This window comes from Thermobia domestica, chromosome 12, assembly GCF_964235325.1.
Source record: "Thermobia domestica chromosome 12, izTheDome1.hap1.1, whole genome shotgun sequence".
Taxonomy (NCBI): domain Eukaryota; kingdom Metazoa; phylum Arthropoda; class Insecta; order Zygentoma; family Lepismatidae; genus Thermobia; species Thermobia domestica.
Window position 1 is genome coordinate 6,979,813 of NC_137465.1, and position 26,283 is coordinate 7,006,095.

General features: G+C 32.8%; 1 protein-coding gene across 5 annotated transcripts in view; it reads right to left on the minus strand.

Annotated features, from left to right (window-relative positions):
* The window catches only part of unc-13 (protein unc13 homolog), a 529,021-nt gene that overhangs the window by 36,550 nt on the left and 466,188 nt on the right, over nucleotides 1-26,283 (minus strand). For 4 of the 5 annotated variants that reach the window (XM_081733417.1, XM_081733414.1, XM_081733413.1 and 1 more), the window contains exons 19-24: nucleotides 23,455-23,676; nucleotides 23,108-23,274; nucleotides 16,265-16,422; nucleotides 11,481-11,608; nucleotides 8,435-8,566; nucleotides 4,905-5,130 (exon numbers count right to left, since the gene is read on the minus strand). In XM_081733417.1, coding sequence (XP_081589543.1) covers nucleotides 4,905-5,130; nucleotides 8,435-8,566; nucleotides 11,481-11,608; nucleotides 16,265-16,422; nucleotides 23,108-23,274; nucleotides 23,455-23,676 — 1,033 coding nt within the window. The remainder of the gene's footprint in view (nucleotides 1-4,904; nucleotides 5,131-8,434; nucleotides 8,567-11,480; nucleotides 11,609-16,264; nucleotides 16,423-23,107; nucleotides 23,275-23,454; nucleotides 23,677-26,283) is intronic. The other variant, XM_081733415.1, reaches the window with a different exon arrangement.

Consider the following 26,283-nt stretch of genomic DNA (forward strand, 5'->3'; position numbering starts at 1 on the left):
TTTGTAATATATTTTTCTATGGATTTCGGAGGAACTTATGAGGTCTTGATGTTATATATTTGCAGTATCTTCTTAACAGTATAAACAATGAACAACAGTGAACAGTGACATGTGAGTTACTATTAATGTCTGTTTATGTCCGACAAGAAGAATCACGCTTCGCATATTCTAAATTCTTTTTTTAACCAACTTTTTAACCATCCACATTTCTCCCCATGTTTTAAATTCTTTTCGAATCGTGACTAGGCTGAAGATAGAGATAAGGTTCTCTGAAAATACTTCCTAGTAGAGTGCTTTTATCTGCGGTAATTATTAGCCTTTTCCTTACATTTTTCTAAATATTATCACCGCTCGCAACACAGTGATAATTGAAGTTACATTTAGTCTGTTTTTTTTTTTAAAAAAAAAAAGCGATACATCTTATTTAATATGAAATAAATTAATATTTATGTTATCAACGGAAGTATCTTAATGTTCTTTGCGAAATTGAGGAGGGGAAACTTCAAGATCCGGAGCTGTATATATTACTTCCTTATTGGATTCTTTAGTACTTGAATAGATACTGAGTTCAATCACAATAATAATAATAATAATAATAATAATAATAATAATAATAATAATAATAATAATAATAATAAAAAGCTTGAAAGTTTGTTAATTGAACTTTTTTAATTCATAAAATAATAAAAAAAGTTTAATATTAGATTAAACAATTTTGGACAATAATACAATCACAATTATCAACACAACAAAGTTACAATACACATTTAACATTAGGTAAAAAGAAATACACAAATGTATGAAAGCATGCGACAAAAATATTGTAAACAATTAATTACTATATAATAATATCAAATACTTGTTCATATCATTAATAAATATTTGAAAGTTCCTGTTTCTACAAAGTTTTCATTATTAGAGTTTCAGAATGATTTAAATAGAGTCTCCAATTATATGATATACGGTTTGATCCCTGATATGTTATACATATGGAAGCTCTGTGCTCCTAGCTTCAAAAACAAGACATTTTAACCCCTTGAGTTCTAGTGACACCCATATGGATGTCATAAAATGCTGCGTTGCAAAATAACAGTGACATTCATGGGGATGTCTGAAAATGATATCCTTTTTAACGAACGTATTAATCCTGGAGATAATGAATTTTTTTAGTGGATGCAAGTCACGAGTTAGTTCTACTATGTCTCCTTAGATGACAGCACCTTACTGATAGAAAAAAGATAAAAAAAAATGTTTTGTTTCGTTAGGTGGCAGCACTAAGGGAGCCATGTGTTTGTTTTGACGATAAACACTTGGCAACACCTTTGTTCAATTATGCCACGTATATGTTTGTTTTGACGATAAACAATTGGCCACCTCGTATTTTGAGATCGGAAATATGAAAATAAAGAAAAAAAGAAAAATACTTTGTCTTTGATCTCCTGTCAATGTTGTCAATCTGAAGCAGCATAAAATCCCTTCAGAACATCAAAATTTCCCTTTTTGAGTCCAAATGTTTCTCAATGCAAATATATTTTTCTTATTAGTAATGTTCTATCCTCGCACTTGCACAATAACTATGCGCTATATAACTGTCTAGAAAGCCTTTTAACAGTAAATGCAAACTTGGTATTACAGCACGCACATTGGTTACAGGAAACCTGGAACGCAAAGGGTTAAAATTGGTTAAAGGAAACCTGGAACGCAAAGGGTTAAAATTGGTTAAAAGAAACCTGGAACGCAAAAGGTTAAAATATAAATAACTATATTAATTGTATGAAATAAGCGTGCATAGATGCACGTCTAAAAGGTTTGATCTGTCCTGTTTTTGTCTCTTTTAGATCAGAAATAAAGAAATTATATACTTTCTTTCAAAACAGTTCTCGTGAAAATTATGCATCAATAAATTAATATTGTGCTTCTTCACAACTAAAGAAGAATGACAACTAGTAAATCCGTTCAACCACTGGTTCAATAATTCATCATATCTGTGAAAAGGTAGTAATATAGTTTTTGGATATACGCATCGTGCATTGTCGGATATTTGTACAACTATGTCAAAAGATTTGCGAGTTAGTTCCATAGCACGCCAATAGATGGCAACACAAAGTTGCACTCACAGCTATAATGACCTTCAATATTAATAAGGCAATGTACAACATACATGGCTGTGTTAATATCGAGATTCGCTCTGGTGGTGATTTTGTGAGCACATGTTTGAAATGAAAAAAAAAAAAAAAAGAAAGAAAAGAAAAAGTAAAAGAAAGAAAGAAGTGAAATTTTGCGTTAAACTGAACAAATTGAGCAGAAAGATAATCGCAAGTTTACGGCAATGATGCAGTGGGACGTACACTATGTTTCGAGTATACAGACACGAAGTGATACAAGTACTCAAAAGAAGAAGAAAAAATTCTAAAGATTACTCGTATAAGGAAATATTTAATTGACGAAAATATTTAAAATTACTTCTTACTTGCACATTCACTTTAATAAATAAATAAATAAATTTCCGAAGAAAGAAACACTGTGAAATGACTGGAAAATTCATTTCTGTACGGGATAAAAAATAAAAAGGGAACGATCTAACTTATAAGTCACTTGAATAAAAATTTCTTTATCATTATGTTTTGTTTAAGTTTGAATTTTGCATTCTGTGAAATAATTATTTTTCTTAATATCATTAAATAGAAGAGTAAAGCTTGTATAAAATATGGAATTATTAACACTTAGCACAGATTTACGCTATTGTTGTCAACAATGATTATATCTGTAACAACGCAATTGAATGGTGAGATCGAATTAAAATATATCGTTTCCAGTGCATTTTTAGTAATCATTAATATATCTTTGTGTTGAGAATCAGTTACTTATTCACAATTTACAAAGAAGCTTATAAGATGTAAATATTTCCTTAAATTGTTCAGGAATTTTATGTTTCAGCTACATAAATATAAGGTGATAATACAATAAGAGTATGTTTAATTTAGTAACTCTTAAATTTATATACTAATTTTAAATGCAGTAAAATTTAAATTTACTTTCCACATTTTAAACATAAAGTAAAGTATTAAATACCCTGCTTCCAAATGATAGGCTCTTCCCGAAAACTAATGAATTTTTACTTCTTTTAATAGTGGAATGGAACTACTTTTTGAAATAAGTTATGGATAGTTATGAACAGAAATTGTTACGAAACTTTTTTCTTTCAATATTTTATAACAACATTCTTTGTGAATGGAAGATATATAGTGAATGTTCATTAGAGATACCGCCTTACGTACATCAAAATATTTTCACAAAGAGATAGTACAGGTCTGTTGTAGTGAAAAAGATGGATAAAGGAAGTTATGGGTTAATTCTGTATTGGGAGGGCCAAAACTAGGTAAAGAAAACAGAATGTTTACAGGAGAAACGAAATTTCGTAACGAAACGTTTTACGAAAGGGTAATAAATGCGTGGGTAATCTGTGAAGTGAATAGAATAGAAATTGCAGTGTATGTGTAATGAAGGAACACAAATTTTGGCGGGGAAGGGGGCCCAAAACTAGGTAGTAAAAGAAAAAAAAAAAGCCGTTACTAATCTATACAAACCGTGAAGGGAAGTATAACGCTAAACTTTCCGTGTAACACTTAATCTAACCTAACCTAATCAAAATCAGAGTATATTTAGCAAAAAAAGTATCAATTTTTAGAAAAAAAAAGTCTGGAAAAGCAGAATTTATCCGTAATTATTATTGTCACTAGATCGTGCGACATGATAAGGTAGAAAGTAATAGAAAAGAACTGAATGCTCCAAGTATTATAAGCGTCCAAATACCCGTAATGTTACACACAAAATTATCTAGAATCACTGTTTCAAAAGAGCAGGAAATAAAAGAGTATCATTTTCAGTTTCTTAAGGAACCAAAATTTAACTGTTGCTTACTGTATAAAAGATCATAAGATCTAATAAATGTAGGTTCTCTTTGAACAAGGGGAGACTCAAATTTCGGAGAAATATAAGCCTATTAAGTCTTTGTTATTAGAAGACGAAGATGTAGTGTAATAGCCGTAATGATATAGAGATACGATAATCAAGGTGTTACAAATTGTCCAAAATCTTTGTGATAACAGTTATGTACAAGGATTTAAGGTGTCAGTAAAATAGTAGGTTTCTAGGTTCCTTTGTGACAAATATCGGTGGTTATGGAGGCATAAGTTATTATGTATGAAACAATTGTTAAGATCATTATCATGTATCCTACATGGGGTTATGTAAAACGTATATGATGGAGGTGTGTGTAGTTGGTGAACTTCAATAAAATATGGTTCTTAGTGCATATAATAGCCTAATAAATATTAGTTTTATGTGTTAGGCTTAAAGTGCCATAAGCTAAAACTATCTCGGATTTAAGAATATTATTACAGCAGATTCCAAGTAGAATTTTGTAAATAATATGGGTACTCGACACTTGAAATTAAATGACAGATTTGACGTATGTGACGAAGTTTTATTAAAGTGGACTTGAACACCTGATATCAATACACCAACATCTAAATATCACGGAACAGATTAACATTGTTAGTGGCGAAATATATCCATATAAGTACGAGTTTTATTATATAATCGTATGATATCAGAATAGTGAAATCATCATTTTCAATAGTAATTCCATTGCGTTGCTCTCGAATTGAAGATCTACGAGATCAAGGAAACAGGAGTATATCTTCTGTATTGTTTACAAGGCGTAATTTAATTGTTGTTCAAACGATACATCGTTAGAAACCCAATGATAATAAAGTAGAAAGTTGACAAACTATGAGTACTGAAATACAAAGACAAAAAACAAATGCATGTGTTATGTCTTAATAGTTTATTACGCGGAAGTATACAGAAACAAAATGAAAAGAAAAAGTAAAATTACTTACCTTCATTTGTTTGTGAAGTGACAAAGGTTTTGATTAGAGTATCGGTCGTTTGAGTATAAAGGGAAAGAGCGTATCGAAGCGATTGCAATTCAGGACTCTTTTCGAGGAACGTTTTCTTGAGACCGTTGCCGCCAGCATGGAAGTACTGCTTGATAGTGTCCAAGGCTACGTCGAGCACAGCGCATTGTTTGGGAGACAGGTTCTTCTCTACCTCCTTTGGAATGTCCTAGAACACCAGTCAAGTACAAGTTCCATGGCCAAGAACAAAAGATTCTTATCTCTAACTAGAGGAATTTAACCTTCAATTGTCTTACAAATATTCTTATCTTTAACTAGCGGAATTTAACCTTCAACTGTCTTACAAATATTCTTATCTTTAACTAGCGGAATTTAACCTTCAACTGTCTTACAAATATTCTTATCTTTAACTAGCAGAATTTAACCTTCAGCTGTCTTACAAATATTCTTATCTTTAACTAGCGGAATTTAACCTTCAACTGTCTTACAAATATTCTTATCTTTAACTAGCAGAATTTAACCTTCAGCTGTCTTACAAATATTCTTATCTTCAACTAGCAGAATTTAACCTTCAATTGTCTTACAAATAATCTTATATTTAACTAGCGGAATTTAACCTTCAACTGTCTTACAAATATTCTTATCTTCAACTAGCAGAATTTAACCTTCAATTGTCTTACAAATAATCTTATATTTAACTAGCGGAATTTAACCTTCAACTGTCTTACAAATATTCTTATCTTTAACTAGCGGTATTTAACCTTCAACTGTCTTACAAATATTCTTATCTTTAACTAGCGATATTTAACCTTCAACTGTCTTACAAATATTCTTATATTTAACTAGCGGTATTTAACCTTCAACTGTCTTACAAATATTCTTATCTCTAACTAGAGGAATTTAACCTTCAACTGTCTTACAAATATTCTTATCTCTAACTAGAGGAATTTAACCTTTAATTTGTCTTACAAATAATCTTATATTTAACTAGCGGAATTTAAGCTTCAACTGTCTTACAAATATTCTTATCTTTAACTAGCAGAATTTAACCTTCAACTGTCTTACAAAATAATAATCGTAAATAGAGAAGGTAGCATATATTTTTCTCTCATTTGTATAGTTTTCAAAATAATAAAAATTAAAGATAAATACCAATATTTCGATAACATAAAGATATATTTTTGCCGTCGCGTAATTTAGGGGTATGTAAAAATTCAAGTGAAAAGTATTGAATTGTTGCCTCTAAACAAATAATTTTGGTATGTTAACAGGTTTGATTTACAGTGAGACAAGATCTGTTAATTCATTGCTGCGATCAAAATTTTGCATCCTTGCATTCCTCTGTGAGACTTACAAGTAAATAACAATGTCGTATTATCTGATGCCAAAATCACTCGTATAACTTTTGTGCTTTTACGCATAGCAATTCAAACGAAGCATACATATTTGAAAATCAGACTTGTGTTCAAAAACGGAATGAGTTGATACACCTTCATACAGAGGTTAATTCATTTACATTGAGCCAAATTCAACGTGAAACTATACCCCGGATGCGCAACCCATCACTGTGAGATTGTCACGAGGCAAGCAATAGTATATCGTTAGTCACGTAGTACAGTGGTATGGTCAAGTGTAGTCTGATGCCGCCGAAACTGAACAGAATCTGGGAGGGATTCATTGTGGCCGTTTCTGGCACTAAGTTCACGGCATCACGCAGCGTAGAAATGTGTAAATTGTGTGATTTTCATGTAAGGTTGTGCCATTGTGCATCGTATTATACGGAAATACACGGTATAGAGTCCTGGGCCCATCACACCGAGGCGAACAGATAGAACAGTTTCCCAAAAGGCTTCATGATTGTGGCCAGTTTCTCGTACAGGGATAAACCGCGTCTCCAGAAGGCGAAGGAAAACATCAAAATCGATGATGCATACTACCAGGCTCATGTCCTGACTGAAATGTACAACAGACTGAAATGCATGAAATGATTGTATGAAAAAAGTACATGAAATGACTGAAATGTATTTACTAGGTAAGAGGCACATTCAAATTCGGCTCAATATAACTGAATAAACCTCTGTATCATACATTCAATCTGTTATGAACGCAATCTATTAACTCAACAACGTTCAAAAAGTTTGAGTACAGTTGTAATGCTGGGAGAATATTCTTTTTCGTTTCAGAAGAACTTAAGTTGTTAAAAAGAGTAATTTGATATTACTTTTCACGTTTGAGAACTTTCACTCTTCTTGGATAACAGAAAAAAAATACTTTAAGAGAATAACAGCAGATCACAGAGGAACTGAGTTGATAAAATCAGAAGCAAAAATAAATATGGATTCCACAGTTTTCTTTTCGCTAATAACTTCTTAGTAAATTGACGAATTGTACTTTAAATTTCATTATTGCATTAAGATTCACTTTCATTCTATGTTGAAGAAAACTGACTTAAAATTGGTCAACTTCTTCTGAAGTTATTTCATTTTCGATCATTAAACTGAAAATTACGTTAATTCTACGTTAAAAAAAAAAAAAAAAAAAAAAAAGAAAAAACTAACATAAAATTGGATAACCCCTTCTAAAGTTATTCCATTATCCATTTTCCAATATTGTTTTGGAAATTACATTAACTCTACGTTAAAGAAATTGAGATGAAATTGATCAGTTCGTTTCGAAGTTATCCCACTATCTATTTTTTATATTAAGTACAAAAATTTTCAATAAGTTACCTGACTTCCTAAAGCAAAACAAATCATATTCTATGTTTAAATCTACTCTTCACAAGTTCTTAGTAGATAAGTGCTACTACACGGTAAATGAGTTTTTTTGAAGACAATGTATACAGTTAATTATGTTATGAATGTGTAAGCTTATAAAAGTCATGGTTATGTATGTATTTCTGTATTTGTAAGTTTCTTATAGGATATATATATAATTACTTTGTAATTTTGACAAGTATATGCGTACTCGAGGATACTCTCATTTGTATGCAAAACAGGCAAATAAATAAATAAATAAATAAATAAATTACATTTACTCTATGTTAGAGAAAACTCACTTAAAATTGGTCAACTCATTCCAAAGTTATTGTGGAAAAGAAACAAGCAAAGTGAATATACATTTTTGCTGGCAACTGTACATAAGATTTCTAGTAAAATAACTAAAACTTCAAACTTCAAATTTCATTAACATTAAGTAACATTAGAATTTAATATAATTCCTACTACGCCTTGTATCCTTATATATATATAAAATCAGGAAGACCCGACATTCGGCCAGAATATGAAGCCATTATGTTCTACCATTACAGCAGGAATTGCAGAGACAACGCATTTTTCAATTGACCAATTACAAAATATATATATTTATAAAAAATATCACTAGTTGTAACCTGTCACAGTTATAATCACTAAAGTTTTAACTATAGGTACTAAAGAAGAAACAAAAAAAAAAAAAAAAAAAAAAATCATGCAATAAAACATAGCTACACAAAGTCAGAAGAAAACATTCACCATTACACCGCTAAGAGCATTCTTCATGTCTTGTTTGCCAGCCATATGATTCTTGAATAATCTTGACATGTCTTCGATTTTCGCATTAGCAGCAAGATTCTTTGCATTGTCGGTAAGGTTCTTAAGAATCATCTGCAAAGAAAAAAGAAAAATAAAATAAGATTCTATCAAATACACAACAGCTCGGAAAAGAAAGTATTAATTACAAATGGATCGTTGTATTTTCTTTATATTTCATTTTCCAGCATGTCAACGTCGTAATTTATGTCAACTACTTAATGGAGTTAATGGACGCTTCGGGATTGTTATCATATGACTTATTCTTGGTAAGTTTTGTGGATTCATCGTTTTCTATGGAGAAAGAATGGGGAAGATTCTAGAACACAGGTCCCCCTATACAGGTTGGTAGCTATGTTGGTCCCTTTCTGTACCAAAATTTAATATTTAAATCACATAGTATTGCCGAACGAGCGTCAGCGAGTGAAGGGAGGTTAGAGCCCCGCAGGACACGTTGTTTTTTGTCTTTATTACAGCTAAATGGGAAAGGGAGCCTGTGTTCTAGAACCTTGCCGAAAGAATGAAAGTGAACAAATTCACCGGGACAGAATAATCATATAACTTATCTAATTAAAATATTGAAGTTCAAATATGAAGAGATTTGAGTCTTTGAAAATAGGTTGGACAGGATATAGGCCCTATGTAATCTATTCGTCAAGGAAATTACCAAGGCAATACAGGACTGCTTTCCCTGGATGTGACTATTCCATGTTGTTCTTAATGATTTTATAATTTTACCCTTGTTTTTAACCATCTGGCCAGGGCTTCACATGGAATCCAAAATTTATACAGTGCAAAGAATTGAAACCTAGAGAAAGTGATATATATTGAATAACATAGAAAGTAAGATAAATCATGTCTGCTGTATTGGAGCATAGTTACCCGTTGTAGTTTGTTTCGTTCCCAGAGTTCGGTGGCTCCCCGCATTGAATGTAGTCTTGGAGTCCCATTATTCGAATGAAACAAACAGTATTATAAAGCCCTGTTTGGGGCACTTTGTTTGGGGTCTAGTAAGAATATATTTCACCAATATGATAGATGGAGCCTCAGCATCGTACTGTCTAAATGTGTATAGGAGCCCATGAATGCCGAAATGTGACTGAAATGTGACTGACCCGAAATGTGAGGGTCCTACTGGGGCCCTCTATTAGTCGTTTGGCAAATTAGACTCTTGCCGGGGCCTTATACCCCCAGTCCAAGACTGTTTACGAGTGTCGAATGAAAACATCAATTTGTATTTGTGCATAATATATTTTACTAATCAATAACAAAACTAGTCTCTTTATGTTCGTAATTTTTTTTCGAATTTCAAAAAAGTTTCTTTTTCTGATTCAAAATGTTCTTTAAGTTTTTCTTTGATTTTTCGTGTCATAAATTAAGTTAAATATATTATTTGCCGAGTGGAAAATAATCGAGATACATCAGATAAAAAATAACAGAACAAAATTTCAGGAAGTTCTACATTGTCACATTTTTGCGTCTGTTTTCAAACTTTAGATTTTCTTCATGTTAATATCAGTAAAAGGAAACACTATAAACAATTGTCGAGTCAGAAAAATAGTTTATCCGTTAGCTTACACATATGAAGAAAAGCTTTATGTAGTATGCACAACACAATCTTTAATAACCATACATATATTAAGTATTGGTATACAAAGAGAGAAAGAAATGCACGACTGGGCCATACATCAAATCCGGGTCAATGACTTACCATGCTTTTCTTCACATTTCGTATATCACTGAATTTGCAACTACAGCGAAATTAGCACAAAATCGGTTATATGCTCCAATTGTCATATATATAGTGCATACAGTTTAAAAACGGCCCCAAGCAGAAATATAAGAACTTAATTTACATCCCTTCCTCCTGTCTTTTCCAACTTCCCTTTCACATTGCTTGAACAAGTACCGGTATAAGACTCCCCTTGTCCACTCACTCCACTCCAAATGCAAAACTAGAACAACAAAGGTACAGTTCGAACGAAACATAAGGGTACTCAAAAATAACGTTTCCAGTTCAGCAGGGTGTTCGAAGAAACCATACGGGCATACAAAAATAATGTTTCCAGTTCAGCCGTATGCAAAAATGACACGGAAATATGCACATTGTTATGTGAAGGAACCTGGGAACATATCGAACATCTAGATTGTTCGTATAGTGAGACTCCAAGGGCTCACGAGCTCAAGAGCTAACGTTGATTTGCCAATTAACATAGGACACCTTGCAAGCTTCAAGCCCAAACGACTAGTAATTGAAAAAAAATCCACAATTTCAGATTAACAACCAGTTACTTTCAACAACTTTTCTCTTTCGCCAGTATTTTTTTTTATCTTGATTCATAACGGAATTGGTTCATAATCCCAGATTTTTTAATACATTTTTTAAGACATTTGCTTATCTCTTTCTTTTACAATTCGTAATTATCTTCTATAAGCTAATACAAATTAAATCCATGTGGAAGTCAAACCTGAAACTACAAAATTTCCACTAATATACATTACATTCGACCGTAATAATGATTATCTTATATTGATTTCTTCTAATAGCTCGGAATATATTAATGAAAGGTCTCTATGGATTACCCATTTCCTGTTAATCTTCCAAGAAACAAAAGACAAAATGGAAATTTGAGTTTCATAGGGTGCGCAGAAATATCTAAACAGAGATTAATTTTTTATTTTGTTTGTTTGTGGTCAACAATTGTAATGTTCCTCTGTAGTCAAGTTAAAATAGTACGCAACAATACTGTATACTTAAAGAGTTATTTAGTAATCATTTAACACTTATTTTTAATTAAAAAGTTTTAATATTTATAAAAAATAAAAGTAACTATCAAATTAACAAAGTTATATTACAGATCCATTCAATGCATGGATTTGGCTGGTATATGTACTGTCTTTTATTACCTTGAAAATTACCAAAATGCAATAAATTCAAAAAGGCAAGTAAACGTACTTGTAGGTGAAAGCACAATTATTAAACACTTACGCTCTTATCGGTCATTGGTGGAAGCACAACGGTCTTTTCGAGTATTCTCATTACAATCTTCCATAGTTCCTTTAGCAGCCTCTTCAACACAGTTTTCTCGCAAGATTGAGCATACAAAGATAATGAACCTAAAATCACAGACAAAATAAGTATAAGAACAAACATGATTTTGGTTAAATTTATTATGCTTATGAGTCTTCATATCTTGCTAGAAGTAAAAGACTATTGACTAGAAAATTAAAACAACAATACGATCCTGGTAATTTTGTTAATGTAAGTAGAAATTATTGTAGAACATTTATTTCTTAATTTACAACAATGAAGGAGTTCTTATTTTCTACTGCCATTGCAATACCTCCTTGCTTTCTCCTAAGTTCCATAGATTTCACCTCCTTGTACATTTCCTCATATTTACCAACTCTTTCTAGTTCTTCTATGTCCTCGTATTTTCTTTTGTAAAACTCTTTCCTTACTCTGTCTGTTTCCCTTCGTAACTCGTTGTTTAACTTCCTGTACATCGTTATCTCCGTATCCGTTATCCTCTTCCGTATCAACCTGTTTCCACGCCTTCCTTTCCCTCATTTTCTGCAACATCTGTTCTGTAATCCATGCTTTCTTAGCTGTTTTGTGTTCACGGTAACCTACTACTAATTCTGGAGCATGTTGCAAGCAAAGTTCAATATGCTTCCACCATCTGTTACTACCCGCACCTATCCTTCCCTCGCTTGAGTATTTTCCTTCCCGCGTTTGAGTATTATTTCTCAACGATAAGATTTCTTACTTTCTCGTTTTTCAACTTTTCAGTATTCAACATATTGTTGCCTACTTTTCTTCTCCCTGCAGTTTGCAGTTGATATCCACTTCGGCCAACACAAGGTATAATTAGAGAAAATCGTCCCGGGAAGAGTCTTCGTGTTTTTCAAAATATTCCGATACCTGTCCTGAATCACAACATAGTCTATCTGATATCTTCGGCCATCTATTTATATCTTCTTCTCTTGTGTTGATTGAACCACATGTTCCCAATTACTAGTGAATTATGTCTACCAGTCCTTCTCTCCTTTCATTTCTTTCGCTTAAACCATATTTGTCTACGACACTACCTTCATGTTTTTTCACAAATTGCATTGAATTCTCCAATTACACATGCACCCCTCTTCTCCCTGTCTGTAATTTCAGTTTTCTCATAATTTTCCTCTATTTCTTCAATTGTATGCGAAGTCGTCAGTGCATAGGTCTGTATCACTACTAGATCCTTTTATGTTGAAATAGTGCGCATGGAATACATTTTGTAAATAAGCATTCCATACAAGAAGCAAAACTCTTATATGGGATGAGAGATTAGTTTAACTTACAGATTCAAAATTAAACTGGGATAAATGTAATCTTAATAAGTAATGGGATTACATTATACATAATTATAAAAATCAATAAAATTGTAATTATTATATAATTAAACACCAACATTTTCCGAAGAAGCCTACTTGGTTATTGTTCTACCATTCTACTGGTTTTAATAGTATTTCTACAAATAGCAAAACTGAAAATTCATATTTACAAATGGTAGTCTATTGTAGATGACTGTAATAATTCAATTTACTTCAGTATTTTTCAATATCTTACAGTTCTTTAAGTATAGTCCAAGGTGGAAAGTGGATATTTTAGTTCTTTTACGAGTCTGGAAGAAAACTATAGGATCTAAAGTAGAAGCACCAAGATGTTATTTTGAATATACTTATCCAACGGTGTTTCAAGCAAGATAAAATGGAAACGAAATATAGCAGTGGATTAATCTAATGCTGCAACAGGTAAATTATTTTAATATATTAATATAGAAGGCATTATAATAAATCCTTTGAAGTTTTTTTTTAAAGACTTACTTGTGTTTCCAAATTGAGATGAAAATTAATCTTTATCAATATTTCAAAATCAAATCGATTCTAAAATATTGACAGAATATAGTTATCATTGGTACAAAGTAAGTAACAGTCTACATTTTGTTAATTACATATATGATTATAGCTAGTCCTGACATAAATTCAGTTTAAGAGTGACACGCTAATTTTGTGACATATAATTTCAATGAAACACAACAAAGGGTTTTTCTGTTTTACAATCAAAGATCACAACTAACTTAAAACGAACTTGAAATAACTTGGAGAAAGGAACTGAATTATCAAACATGAGTTTAGAAGCACCCATAATAAAATTAGCATACCCAAGAGGCAGCCATGGAGACATAATTCTTCGGAGAGCACAAAACAAGGTTCAACCATTATTTTTCTCAACTGATGTTTCTCCTAGAGCATTCACGGTGAAGAACTCCTCTCCGCGTGAGAGGTGAAGCGAGGTTTTGTGTGGAAGATTTCACTAAGAAAGGAAATTGACAAGTCAAGTTAGCTACCAGTTAACGCAAATGTTTGCGATAGAGACGTGTAGCCTCAAAAGGGCATTATGTACTAAAATTTTTCCTGTAATTTCCCACGAATACAACTTAAATGTATCAAAAATTGACAAGAATATGGATTGCATAGTATTAAATTCCAAGTTCTCAATTTGCAAAAAACACTTTCAGATGGAAGAAAGATGTGGAAGATGAACCATAGTCAGGAGAACTTTCACATAGTGATGTCAGCTTGGCTCTGTTTAACTGAGCCTACAGCTCGAGCCAGCTCGATTGGAATGGGCCATTGGCTCGGCTCAGGTGAGCCACTGACTCGAGTCGGCTCGGTTGCGATAAGCCATCGGCTCGGTTGGGGTGAACCATCAGCTCAGTTCGACTCAGCTCATGTAAGTCATTGGCTCGAGCTGGCTGGGTTCGGCTCGGTGGTGACTGAGCCGTGAGCCGAGCTGCTCGAACCGTTGGCAACACTACTTTCAAAATAAAAATAAAAAAAAAAAAAAAAAAAAAAACAGAGGAAATATCGAGAAAAAAATATTCAGATTAGAATTTAATACTGCGAATAACCAGTCGAGAATGGAATAAAAACCAATTTATCGCCTACAAGATTTTGCCAAAGAATAGATTATGCAAAAATTGTGTACGAAGAGTGTTCCAAAAAACTTAATGATAGACCAAAAGAAGAATGTGTGCCTGGATCTTCTTCACTGGATCCTAAATAACTTTTTTTTCTTTTAATCTGTGATAGCGAAAAACGAGTTGTGGATTTTCAAATATGATTCTGAAATGAAATACCAACATGAGGAGTGGTTTACACTCTTCTCATAAATCAAATTGGTGCTAACTTGTTTCATCGATAAACAACATAAGAAATAGGAAATAAAAAAGTGTATATGTCAAGAAGAGACAATAACATTGATATTTTGAGGAAAGAATTCTGTGTGTTTGGCTCAATACTGCAGGGAACCGAACATACAATATATCTTGACATACTGGACTATCTGTCGTCGAATTTTTAACAATAAATTACAGCGTGTACTATACACTTCATTTCATTCCCATATCGAATTTCTTCCTTAGCAGTTATCATTAGAGACACGTGCACAAAATATTTTTTTAAAAAACTTGGAGACTACGTTTGATGATTTTCAACACTGCTAGAAAAAAATGAAAGACACTTCTCCACCTATGATTAGCCTTTCAAGAAATAACGCAGATTGTTAATATAGTTTCAAATACTGCATTTGCCAGCGTATAAGATGCACTCTTCTCTGTTGGGAATCCAAAACTGCAATGTGTCTTATAAGTCGATATGGAGAATTAGGTTAATTTTAATAAGGTTTCTCGAAATGAAATCTTTAAGTTTAACGCCCCACGGTTATGCCGGCTAGGCGAAATAATACGGTGGTGATAAGAAATGAATGAAGTGGTGGAATGAGAAAAATGGAAGGAAACGGGAGAACTCCGAGAAAATCCACGCACACGGTGTTTGTCCACCACAAAGTTCACTTGGCGTGAGCTGGGGTCGAACCAAGAACCCAATTCATCAGAGGTGAACCCTCTACCACTGATCCATCGCGGCCCCAGATATCTCGATTCTATATTTGATATCTTCTTTGCATCCTTACGGTGTGCAACTCCACTCCAGTCCGCCACAGTTCAGTGACTCAATAAATGTACTTTGAATCGAATCACGCTTATTTACCATTTCACATGCTCTATAGGCGCATTTACCGTTTCTCTGGACGCGCATGCGCTATAGGAACTCCCAGATGCGCATGTGATTATACATTTATACTCGCATGAAAATAAGAAACAAATTGACATTGTCCTGTTGCCACATCATTAGTATTCCGCTAAGAAATCCGTTGTCCATCTCCATCTCGGTCGACAAACACTTCTGAACATGAGTTACAATGCGGCAACATTGTAATATTGTTGTCCCTTTTTACAGTGAAACCCTACACTTGTAAGTGACACCACGACGTTTGTGATTGGCTTCTCTCTCTTTAACCTTAATAACCCTTTGATATAGCTTCCTTTCGCAACATAAATTTCCATGTGGTTTTGAATGTCAATTCGTTTCTAATTTTGACCAAGTATAGTTAAACATTGATAAGTTCATGTTTCTTGCTAAAAGAGTCATATTTAAAACGAAAACTTAACAATATGTAGTGAAAATATTTCTTCCTCAAAATTGAATACAGAAAATAGGTTGAGTCTTATATTCTGACGCGTCTTATACTCAGACAAATACAGTAAATCATTTTTTAGTGTTAATTGATTTCCTGCTATACCACTTATCTATCTATCTATCTATCTATCTATCTATATATATATATATATATATATATATATATATATCTTGGTTCAATGTAATTACCGTCTAGGAGATCCATAAGAGGTCGCAGTACTTCATCGGCTTCGGCAGTAACTGCATTCCGCTGTGAGGGTTGATTCAAGGTCACTTGGCCACCTCCCTTGATGGAGAGCAGAAGGTTACCAAGCTCTTGAACGCTAGCTGTGATACGAGGTTCAAGGCTGCAACGAAAGCAATTATCACATAAGAAATTATAGCGAAAGGAAAGTTTAGTAAAGTAATTTTATGAATAATTGTTTCCAATTGAGGTGCACAAATGTTATACTTAGTACAGGAGAAATTCCTATGTTGTAAACCTTCTTACTTTGCTAATCTGGAACTGAAGTAAATACATGGTCAATCTATACCATATTATTTCATAATGTTTCAAATAGAGAAAATTGGATGTTGTCCTACGGAGTCAGATTTTACGATGATCATTTCCTATATAAGACACAAAAGAATGATCAATTCTCTCTCCTATTTCAATTGCTTTCAATTTACAGAGATTCAAACTACTTTCAGTTAGTTCTCGAATTTCACCTTACGTGAAAGTTCTACTTACAAATAAAATACAAATTTATCAAGATCATAAGTCGTTTAATCTTTCCGAAATTGTTAGTTGTTACTAAAAAGAAGCATGATAAAAGTAATAATAATAATAATTCACGAAAATAAACATAAGACATAATTCTTATTTTCAGTAAGTGCAAAAATCTCAGTTTAATTTCATGGAGGAAAACGTGGGATACTAAGTAGTAAGTTTTCATAGCACCAGTGGCGGCGGTTGGACGTTAAAAGTGAGGGGGCAAGACATGATCTGAATATTTGTATATAAATGTTAGTTTTCCTGGTTGTTTCTAACATTTTGTTTGACGAAAGGTTGTATAACTAATAGGATACTATATTTTCAGTTAAAATACCGTATATCGTATATAATAGTTTATTAAGTAAATTGAGAAGAACAACGCAAGTAGATACTAGCCCTTTGTACTCTTAAACAACGAAAGTGTAAGAAGAGATTTGATTCCTTGCTCATGAACATTTTAAAATTCTGTCTGGAAAATTGTGTGATCAGATTATTTAATAAATTTGCAAAACAAATAAATAGAAAGGATAATATTAATCATAGTAATAATGATGCTTGTTTTGCAAAAATTATATTGAAACTGAGGATTAATGAAAAACTTAATATTTAATTCCACACATGCTATTAAATGTATGTTATTACTCTTAGAAAATGAAAGACAGTAAATACTACAAGCATATGCTACGACATTTAAAGAAATATTTGCTTTTGCAACTTCTTGAAATATGTTCGTTGCCATTAGGTGCAGATTTCACTTTCTTGGAACACATCAAAACACAACAATACTTACAATCCACACTTCAGTTATATAAAATAAACTTAAAACCTAGAATTATGTTCAATTTACTAAATTTTATTGTATATACACTCGTACATCCTTAAACACAACACTTCACTCGTATATTAAACTACAAAACAATGGAAAAGGTAGAAGTTGTTTCTTATCACGCTCTTTTTAATCGATATTCCTTCCTTTAGAAAGAAGAAAAGACATTTTAGGAACTGTCAATTTTTGTGCAATTAAAGAATAACTAGTGAAATAGGCCCTACTTTTTTGCATAATGTTCTTTCGATTAGCTTCAAAGCGGCTCACTACCATATCGAGCCCTTGTAAGAAGAAATGAAAGTATGCTGAAATTGTGCTCCAATAGGTTATTTTTTGGGGTTATTTTCTGTGGCGATTAAAACGCAATTACTGTAGCTTTCTTTACTCCACGGGAAGACAACCAATACGTATTCACGCAACAGCAAATATTATATGGCAGCATTTTTTCCTATTAATCAGTAACACATACAAAATCGTTACATTTCCAAATGAAACTATACACATTAATTGGTTACTTATAAAAAGTGCGGGGGGCAACTGCCCCCCTTTGCCCCCCCTAATCGCCGCCCATGCATAGCACAAAAGAAGTTTAATGTAAGTGAACGGATTTTTAAAATTTATCCAAACATTATTTACGTGTATACATACATACATACATACATACATACATACATACATACATACATACATACATACACACACACACACACACACACACACACACACACACACAGGGTGGGCCATTTTAATCAATACACGGAAATATCTGAAAAATGATAAAACATAGAAGAAATTTTTGAAGTACACGTTATATATTGCTAAGGGGGAAAACCAATTCCGCCAAAAGTACCCCTCTCCGCCCCCCGTAAGTGGGGGTAACGGGGGGTAACTTTGAAATATCAAATGGGAACATGGGTCGAGTAATACCTCGTTCGAAAGGTCTCGGAAAACTAAGTAACACTGTACCAAAAGATGTTTTATATTTGGCACCAGTTTCAAAATGGCCGCTATGATATAGTTCGGAAACTCCAGTACCCGTAGTATGAAAACCATGGAAGGTAAATGAATGGAACAAAATTGAAATACGTAAATATCATAAGGCATATCGAATGATGTTATCCCTCTGATCCCAGTGGCCTCCCTGAAGGGGTCTTGTGGGCTAACTTTAAAATTTCAATGTCCGACCGGACAACGGTTCGGGCGTACGCTTGACCTACCCAATGCTGTTTGGAAGGCAGACTTCATGGGTAGAGAATTGGTGCACTGAGTTAATGCGCATGGCCACAGTTACATTTTGATTAACTATTAGCACTCATGTCATATTGTGAGCTTGAGGGACGAAACGGTGTGTACGTATATCCCCGAAATGCTTTCTGAATAACCAGCACGCATTGCATAAAAGTTTCTGTGGCGACGGAGATTAGCAAATTCACACGTTTGTAAGTTCCAGCAACTGCTTGTATTCGACAACTTCTTTCGTATAACGTTCCTTCTGTTTTCGCATGAAATCATACTCAGCCATACAGATATGCGTTACCATTCAAATAAAATTTCATCTTCTTTTAGTCACTACAGCGTCATTCTTACAAACAAATGTTTCAACCACACCATACCTATTTGTAAGGTAGCCTTAATTTGCGAATTAAAGTAGAGTTCTCATTTGAACTTTCACTGTTACTTTCCACCCCACTCACATACAGATCGCAGGGAGAGATTATTTTGCAGGACTTGGATTTCTCTCTATACATTATGGCAATTTTACTCTAATATTTTTATCTCTGTTGTATTATTCTCGAGCCTTGGAACGCCTCCGTGGTTTTCCTATTTAATTTTCGTTATTTTCATTTATGTCTAACCGTATTCATACTATGGGCACTAGACGTTTTCTTAGACACAGTCACCATGTCTTGGCGATCATTTTGAAAACGGTGTCTCATGTCGAAAATTTTCTTACAGAAGCTGTTTGATATTAATTTGTCTATGTAACGTGATGTTACTCACTTCAAGTTGCTATTTGAAATTTTCAAGTTGGCCCCCGATACCTTTCAGTTGGCCCTTGGAGTCACCCCGACAACACCTCTCGATGTGCCTTACGTCAGTTAGCTACTCCAGTTTTTCTTCTGTTGATTTATCTCCAATCGCTTTCATACTACGGGTACTAAACCTTTTCTCTGACACGAATACTATGTTTCGGCGGCCTTTTGAGAACACTGCCATTTCACCTCAATCGTTTTCTCCTGCAATATGTTTGATTTTGCAAGATTTATCGAATGAGGTACCACTCGACTCATGTTACTATTTGAAATTTTGAAGTTAGCCCCCAAGACCTCTTTAGGGAGGCCACTGGGATCACAGGTATCACACCATTCGATATGCCCTATGATATTTACGTATTTCAATTTTGTTCCATTCATTTACCTTCCATGGTTTTCATACTACGGGTACTGGAGTTTCCGAACTATATCATAGCGGCCATTTTGAAATTGGTGCACAATATGAAACTTCTTTTGGTACAGCGTTAATTAGTTTTCCAAGACCTTTCGAACGAGGTATTACTCGACCCATGTTCCCATTCAACATTTCAAAGTTACCCCCCGTTACCCCCATTTACGGGGGGCGGAGAGGGGTACTTTTGGCGGAATTGGTTTTCCCCCTTAGCAATATATAACGTGTACTTCAAAAATTTCTTCTATGTTTTATCATTTTTCAGATATTTCCGTGGATTGATTAAAATGGCCCACCCTGTATATATATATATATATATATATATATATATATATATATATATATATATATATATATATATATATATATATATATATATATATATATATATATATATATATAGGGTGTTAATGAACTATACCGACGAACTGTAAGAGGTGATTCCTTACATCAAAATAAGAGAAAAAGTTCATATGGACCTATTGCGAAAACTGCCTAGTTTCAGAGCTAGCGCTGTCCAAAATCGGGAAAAAGCTAAATTCCAACAGGCTCTATTTCGAATTAGAGAAAGTGTGGATGGTGGTCCTTATATATATAGGGTGTTTCAAAGCAACACCGACAACGTTTGCCAGGTGATTCCTGACACCAAGATAAGACAAAAAGTATAGACCATCCTGGGTGCACAAATGCATCCTTTCGGAGTTATAGGTTGCCGAAAACATAAAAAAAAAAAAATAATAATAATAATAATAACTTTAGAGATCCAGAGCTTCAAAACTATGGAACCTACCGTAGTCGGGTCAAGACTTTACTTAGGAACTAGTATTTGCCCTACTCGAATATCCAAGTTTCAGAATCCTGCGGCACTTCCGTAACAGTTTTTATAGAGGTAGCTCGAGAGTACTTCAAATTATATTCCCGTAGCAAACTCCTACTATAAAAATTGCTTCTTGAGAACCTTACGATTCTGAAACATGTATTTTTGCATAGCCCACATATTAGTGCCTAAGTGAAGTCTTGACCCGACTACGGTAGGTCCCATAGTTTTGAAGCTATGGACCTATACATTTCTTTTTTTCATGTTTTCGGTAGCCTATAACTCCGAAAGGAAGTATTTCTGCACCCAGGTTGGTCTATACTTTTTGTCTTATCTTGGTGTCAGGAATCACCTCCCAGACGTTATCGGCGTTGTTTTGAAACACCATATATATATACACACTATGTTTTCCACTGCTGATATGACATACTCGTACTTTCTTATTTGAACCACGGGCTATTTTCACATATAATAGGAACTACACTAGTTACAATATGTGGGAAATAGTCAAGGTAGTAAGTAGTGTTAGGCCAATATTATTACCTGTTCATCCCTTCCTAACAACTAAATAAGATATTTTGTTTATTGAAAGTTTAAATTCCAGAGAACAAAATCGGAATAACTAAGTTGTAAGTAGCTAACGTTATCAATAAATTGTGGTAGTACCAATCTTAGATTTTATTTTCAAGTTAAATCTGATTCTCAATTTTAATTTATGAAATAAGAAAATACGGAAATAATTTCACTTGTAAACAACTGTATCTGAAGAATTTGATCACGATGTAACTTTGTTATATAATAATGTCTGTGGATTTATCTTATGTGCTTATAACATCTTTATTTACATAATTGAACTCATTACGAAAAGATGGCACACATACTTTTTGCTTGCTAAACTCCGAAAATTGTTCTAGAACTTCTGGAACCTGGACTCGAGATATTTTTATTATTGTACATGGCTTTACGTCACGTCCACGAGCTTTCAGATTATCAACCTCAGCAAAAATCCTGATATAAAATATTAGTTAATTTCAAGAAAGAGATAGATCTCGAAGTTCATGCTATTTAGGAGGTTCATGGAGTTAATTCATCATAGCGGTACTCAGACATAAGATCTCTGTCCATTGTCATCATGGACATAACGAAAAGTTTTGTATTCCTTTCAAGTTTAAGGTGGATCACCACCCGGAAGGCAGTACATATTTTAGCTCATTGCCTTAACTACTGCGCAATGAAACGTTACATATTATAAATATTTTACTATAAGATAGAGTAATGTTTCAGCTACAGCACAAGACACTGATTCATTTGGTTGTGTCTCCTGATATCGAAAGAAAATATTTAATTCGTTTTACAATGAGCACACAAGATCTAGAAGTGCTCAGTTTTACGAAATGTTTATTTGTATGTGTAAAGTATTTTAAAGTAACGATCCTATTACGAAATTGATATATCGTTTGACCGTTTTTCGTGTTATGTTTCATATTTTATTTAAATATTAATTTACATTTAAGGAAATAGATTTTGAGACGAAACTTGCGCAGGACGCCATAATGCGTTGTTGCTAAATTTGTACGTTTACTGTAATAGTCACCAATAAGAAAATTCCAGGATTCTAGGGTTGCAGTTTAAGAAGAGAAATTGCGATAAGAGTCGAAAACTAATTTCTCTAGTAAGTATCCAAGCAGAATTCCATGATTACTTCGTTTATTATCTGGTATCAGTAAACATTCGACACTATCTGGCAACGACACACTATTTAAGCAGCGTTTAACATAGCACTGGGAACACCTAGTGATCCACCTTAGTGGACACAGTGGGTGTTCGGCATAACCACTATATGACTAGTACAGGACTTCTAGTCATCAGTACCCTGTCTCCGAGCTAATAAGTCACCACCAACAAGAACTATATCAGGATCGGAGCTGAGCAGTAACCAAAAGCACATAATTGAAAGATTTATTCTCATCAGAACTTACCAGGTACGTGTCAGAGAAATCTGTTTGTGCTAGGCTTTCCAAGTGCATATGACAATTCATTATCAGACACATAAATTCACATTCAAAATTAAACTCCATTAAAACTCTTTTAAGTTTGTTTATGAGATTTAATTATTGTACCTCTCGCAATGCACTCCCAAACTAGTACTTAGAAATAGAAACAAGCAAGTTAATTAGAAATCGTAATTACCTGGTAGCAAACTGCATCGCTAAGTCATCAAGAGCAGTGTTGAGATTTTGCTGTAACTCCTTCAAGATATTGGCAGCATCTTCTTCTAGTTTATCTCCTCCCATCGACTCAAACATTTTCTCTAGTTGTACCCTGAGTTGCTGGATGTTGTTCATTAGAATACACGCCTTCAAAGTGAAATACAAATAATGAGAAATAGGCATTTATACAATTATATAAAGTAAGCTATATAGAAAGTCAAATTAGAATATCAAATGTTGAAGGCGAAAAATCTCCTAGTATTAAAAAGAAATGTGGCATGAAAATACAAAAATAAAATATCGAATATAAGTTCCTGAAACACTTACTATCCTCTCTTCCTTGAGATGACTGGGAAACTCCTTCTTAACGATGTCTGCGTACGCCACTAGAACTTTGACGATGGTCTTGGCGAACCTCTTCATATACCGTTTCCATATTTCGGGGTCAGGACATTCCAATTTGGATACAACATCAAAGCACTGTGTGAGTTGGGTGAACACATCTACCACCGAGTTAGAGAACAAAGCGTGTTCGCTGCTTCTTTGGAACTGCAACAAAACACAGAATTAACAACACAATAAAAAATAAATTATCTAATCTATTTTCTTAATTTTGTACTTAGATTAATATTTGAAGCATTTCTCTTTTGTCAAATATTCCGAAAGTTTTCGGAGTCTAAAGTTTTGTAATCGTATGCTTTCGATGTGTTTCTTGTTCAGTTTTATCACGTTCATAACTTCAACAACAAATTATACTCTTTAATATCCAATAATAATAATAATAATAATAATAATAATAATAATAATAATAATAATAATAATAATAATAATAATAATAATAATAATAATAATAATAATAATAATAATAATAATAAACTCAAATTGTTATAACGGCTTTGTAAAGACCTGGAAAATTCTGTATGAAAAACTCTGAAGCAACTTTAAGTTTACTATCAACATTTTTAATAATTCAATTAATCATTATTATATTATAATTCATAATATTATTTTTGCAATGAGTGACTTCTATTAAATTCACGTAAACAGAAAAATATTGATTTAGACTTCATTATTATCTAGAACTTTCAACTCAAGGAATATAATTAATTAAAAGCAATAATAATTGATCCAACTTCATGATTGCAAATAGATTTTTTAGATTTTCGATTATATACTAACATTATATAGGATGCAGCTTGTGATTTTATTTACAATTGTGAACTTATATAGACGACTAGCTTTTATCTAACTGATGACTCCACCCCTAGACACTTGTGTTTGCTTGACCTATGACCTCGCACCTCGTAAATCCACATTTTTACGAATTTCAAATTTCCTTTCGTATTTCAGCTACCTAAAAGATAAAATTTTGTATTCCAAGAAATCGCTCATTTAAATAACATGGGGATTTCTTCATTTCTTTAGACCCTTTAAAAACTAAAAATATTCACTTTGGGCAACTTTCCTTTGGGTTTGTCTCGGAAGGCTATAATAATGCTAAATTTCATCATTCTAATCCTGCCGGAAATGCCTAATTGGTGTAGAACATGTCCTTTATAAATAACATGGGAAAGATTTTCCAGTTCCCCATAAAACCACTCTAAAGCTAGAATCCTTTTATTTTTAGTGATTTTGCTAAATAATCCTATGGAAAACGTACAAGTATACCGAATTTCAAGTTTTTGTTCCAATTTCAAGTACATAAAACATGGCATTATAGGTAAAAAAAAAAAAAAAGACCATATAAATAATATGGGGAATTTCCTCATTCCCCCTTTAGATCCTCTAAAAATTAAAAATATTCACTTTTGGCAATGTTCCCGTAGGTTAGAACCAAAAAGCTACAATCATGCAAAATTTTAACTTTCCACATGAACCGGAAGTGTCCGTTATTTTATATCAGTGAGTGAGTTCTTGTAGTTTTATATATAGCTGGGATTTGTTGCTATTTTATCTGTACCGATGTATAATTAAGTAGGTAATCATTATTGTGATAACCGTATGCAAGTTTTACATCATATGTTACACTTTAATATAGATGACAAAATATTTTTAAAGCACATGGGAAAATAGGATTAAGTTTTACATTTTATAAATAATGATTTTTTGCATTTATTAAAATTTATATGTAAATTTTAATGTCTATTTACATTAATTAACCAATTCATTAATATTGTTTTCTGTGTTACGGTCAATAACTTAAAGGTATCAGTATAATTTTGTATGTTAATTTCCCGTCCTACAGAGCAAGAGATATTATCGTACATACTATTTAAAACGGGTAACAAATTATACAATATTAAAATCATATCATAAATGAAAATAAATATATAGAAGTATACAGCATTTAATGATAATTGTAAGTACAAACAGATCATAATGTATAAACATAATTATGGATTTTGTATATCAAAATTAACAATGAGTTATGAGTAGAATATTTAATTTTGCCTACTGACTTAACAAGAGTGCTATAATACATTATTAGCAATAATAAATTATATAAACTTGTATTTATTCAACTTTTTATTATGGACACATTAACAATTAGTTATAAACAATACAATTTTCATAGTAACACCAAAGAAATATGCAATAATGAATATTTCTTTGGTGTCACTATGAAAATTCAACAGTGCTAGAAATAAATTATTCAGTTCATAGTCAATAAATAGTAAAGTAAATTTTAATTTGTCACATTTTCAAGAAAAAATCTGAATGCATTCTAAGCAGTTCTCCATTTCTTTACTTCTAATTCTAAACAACTTGATTTTTGTAGGTTCCGTACAATGGCGCAGCAAGAATCACAACTGAAATTTTAATTTTTGCTCTCTGGTAAGATGAATATACATGTAGCAAGTATTGAGATTTTTTTAAAGAATAACCGGAAGCAGTAGATGGTTATCTTAATTTAGTTGTTGGTGTGTTACTTGTAAATTTGTTATGGTATTAATTTATTTTTTAAACTCTAACTGGACCATGGCATATTTTTGGATTTGCGGGGCCAGAATATTTTGCTTAAATTTCGTGCTTTTTTTTGCTATATTTTCTGTATTTTTTGATGGTTTAAGTTAAGTTTCGTCAGTTTAGGTTACTTTGGGTTAGTCTAGGTTAGGTTAGGTTAGGATTTTGGGATTTGGGGGTGCAGAATTCTTT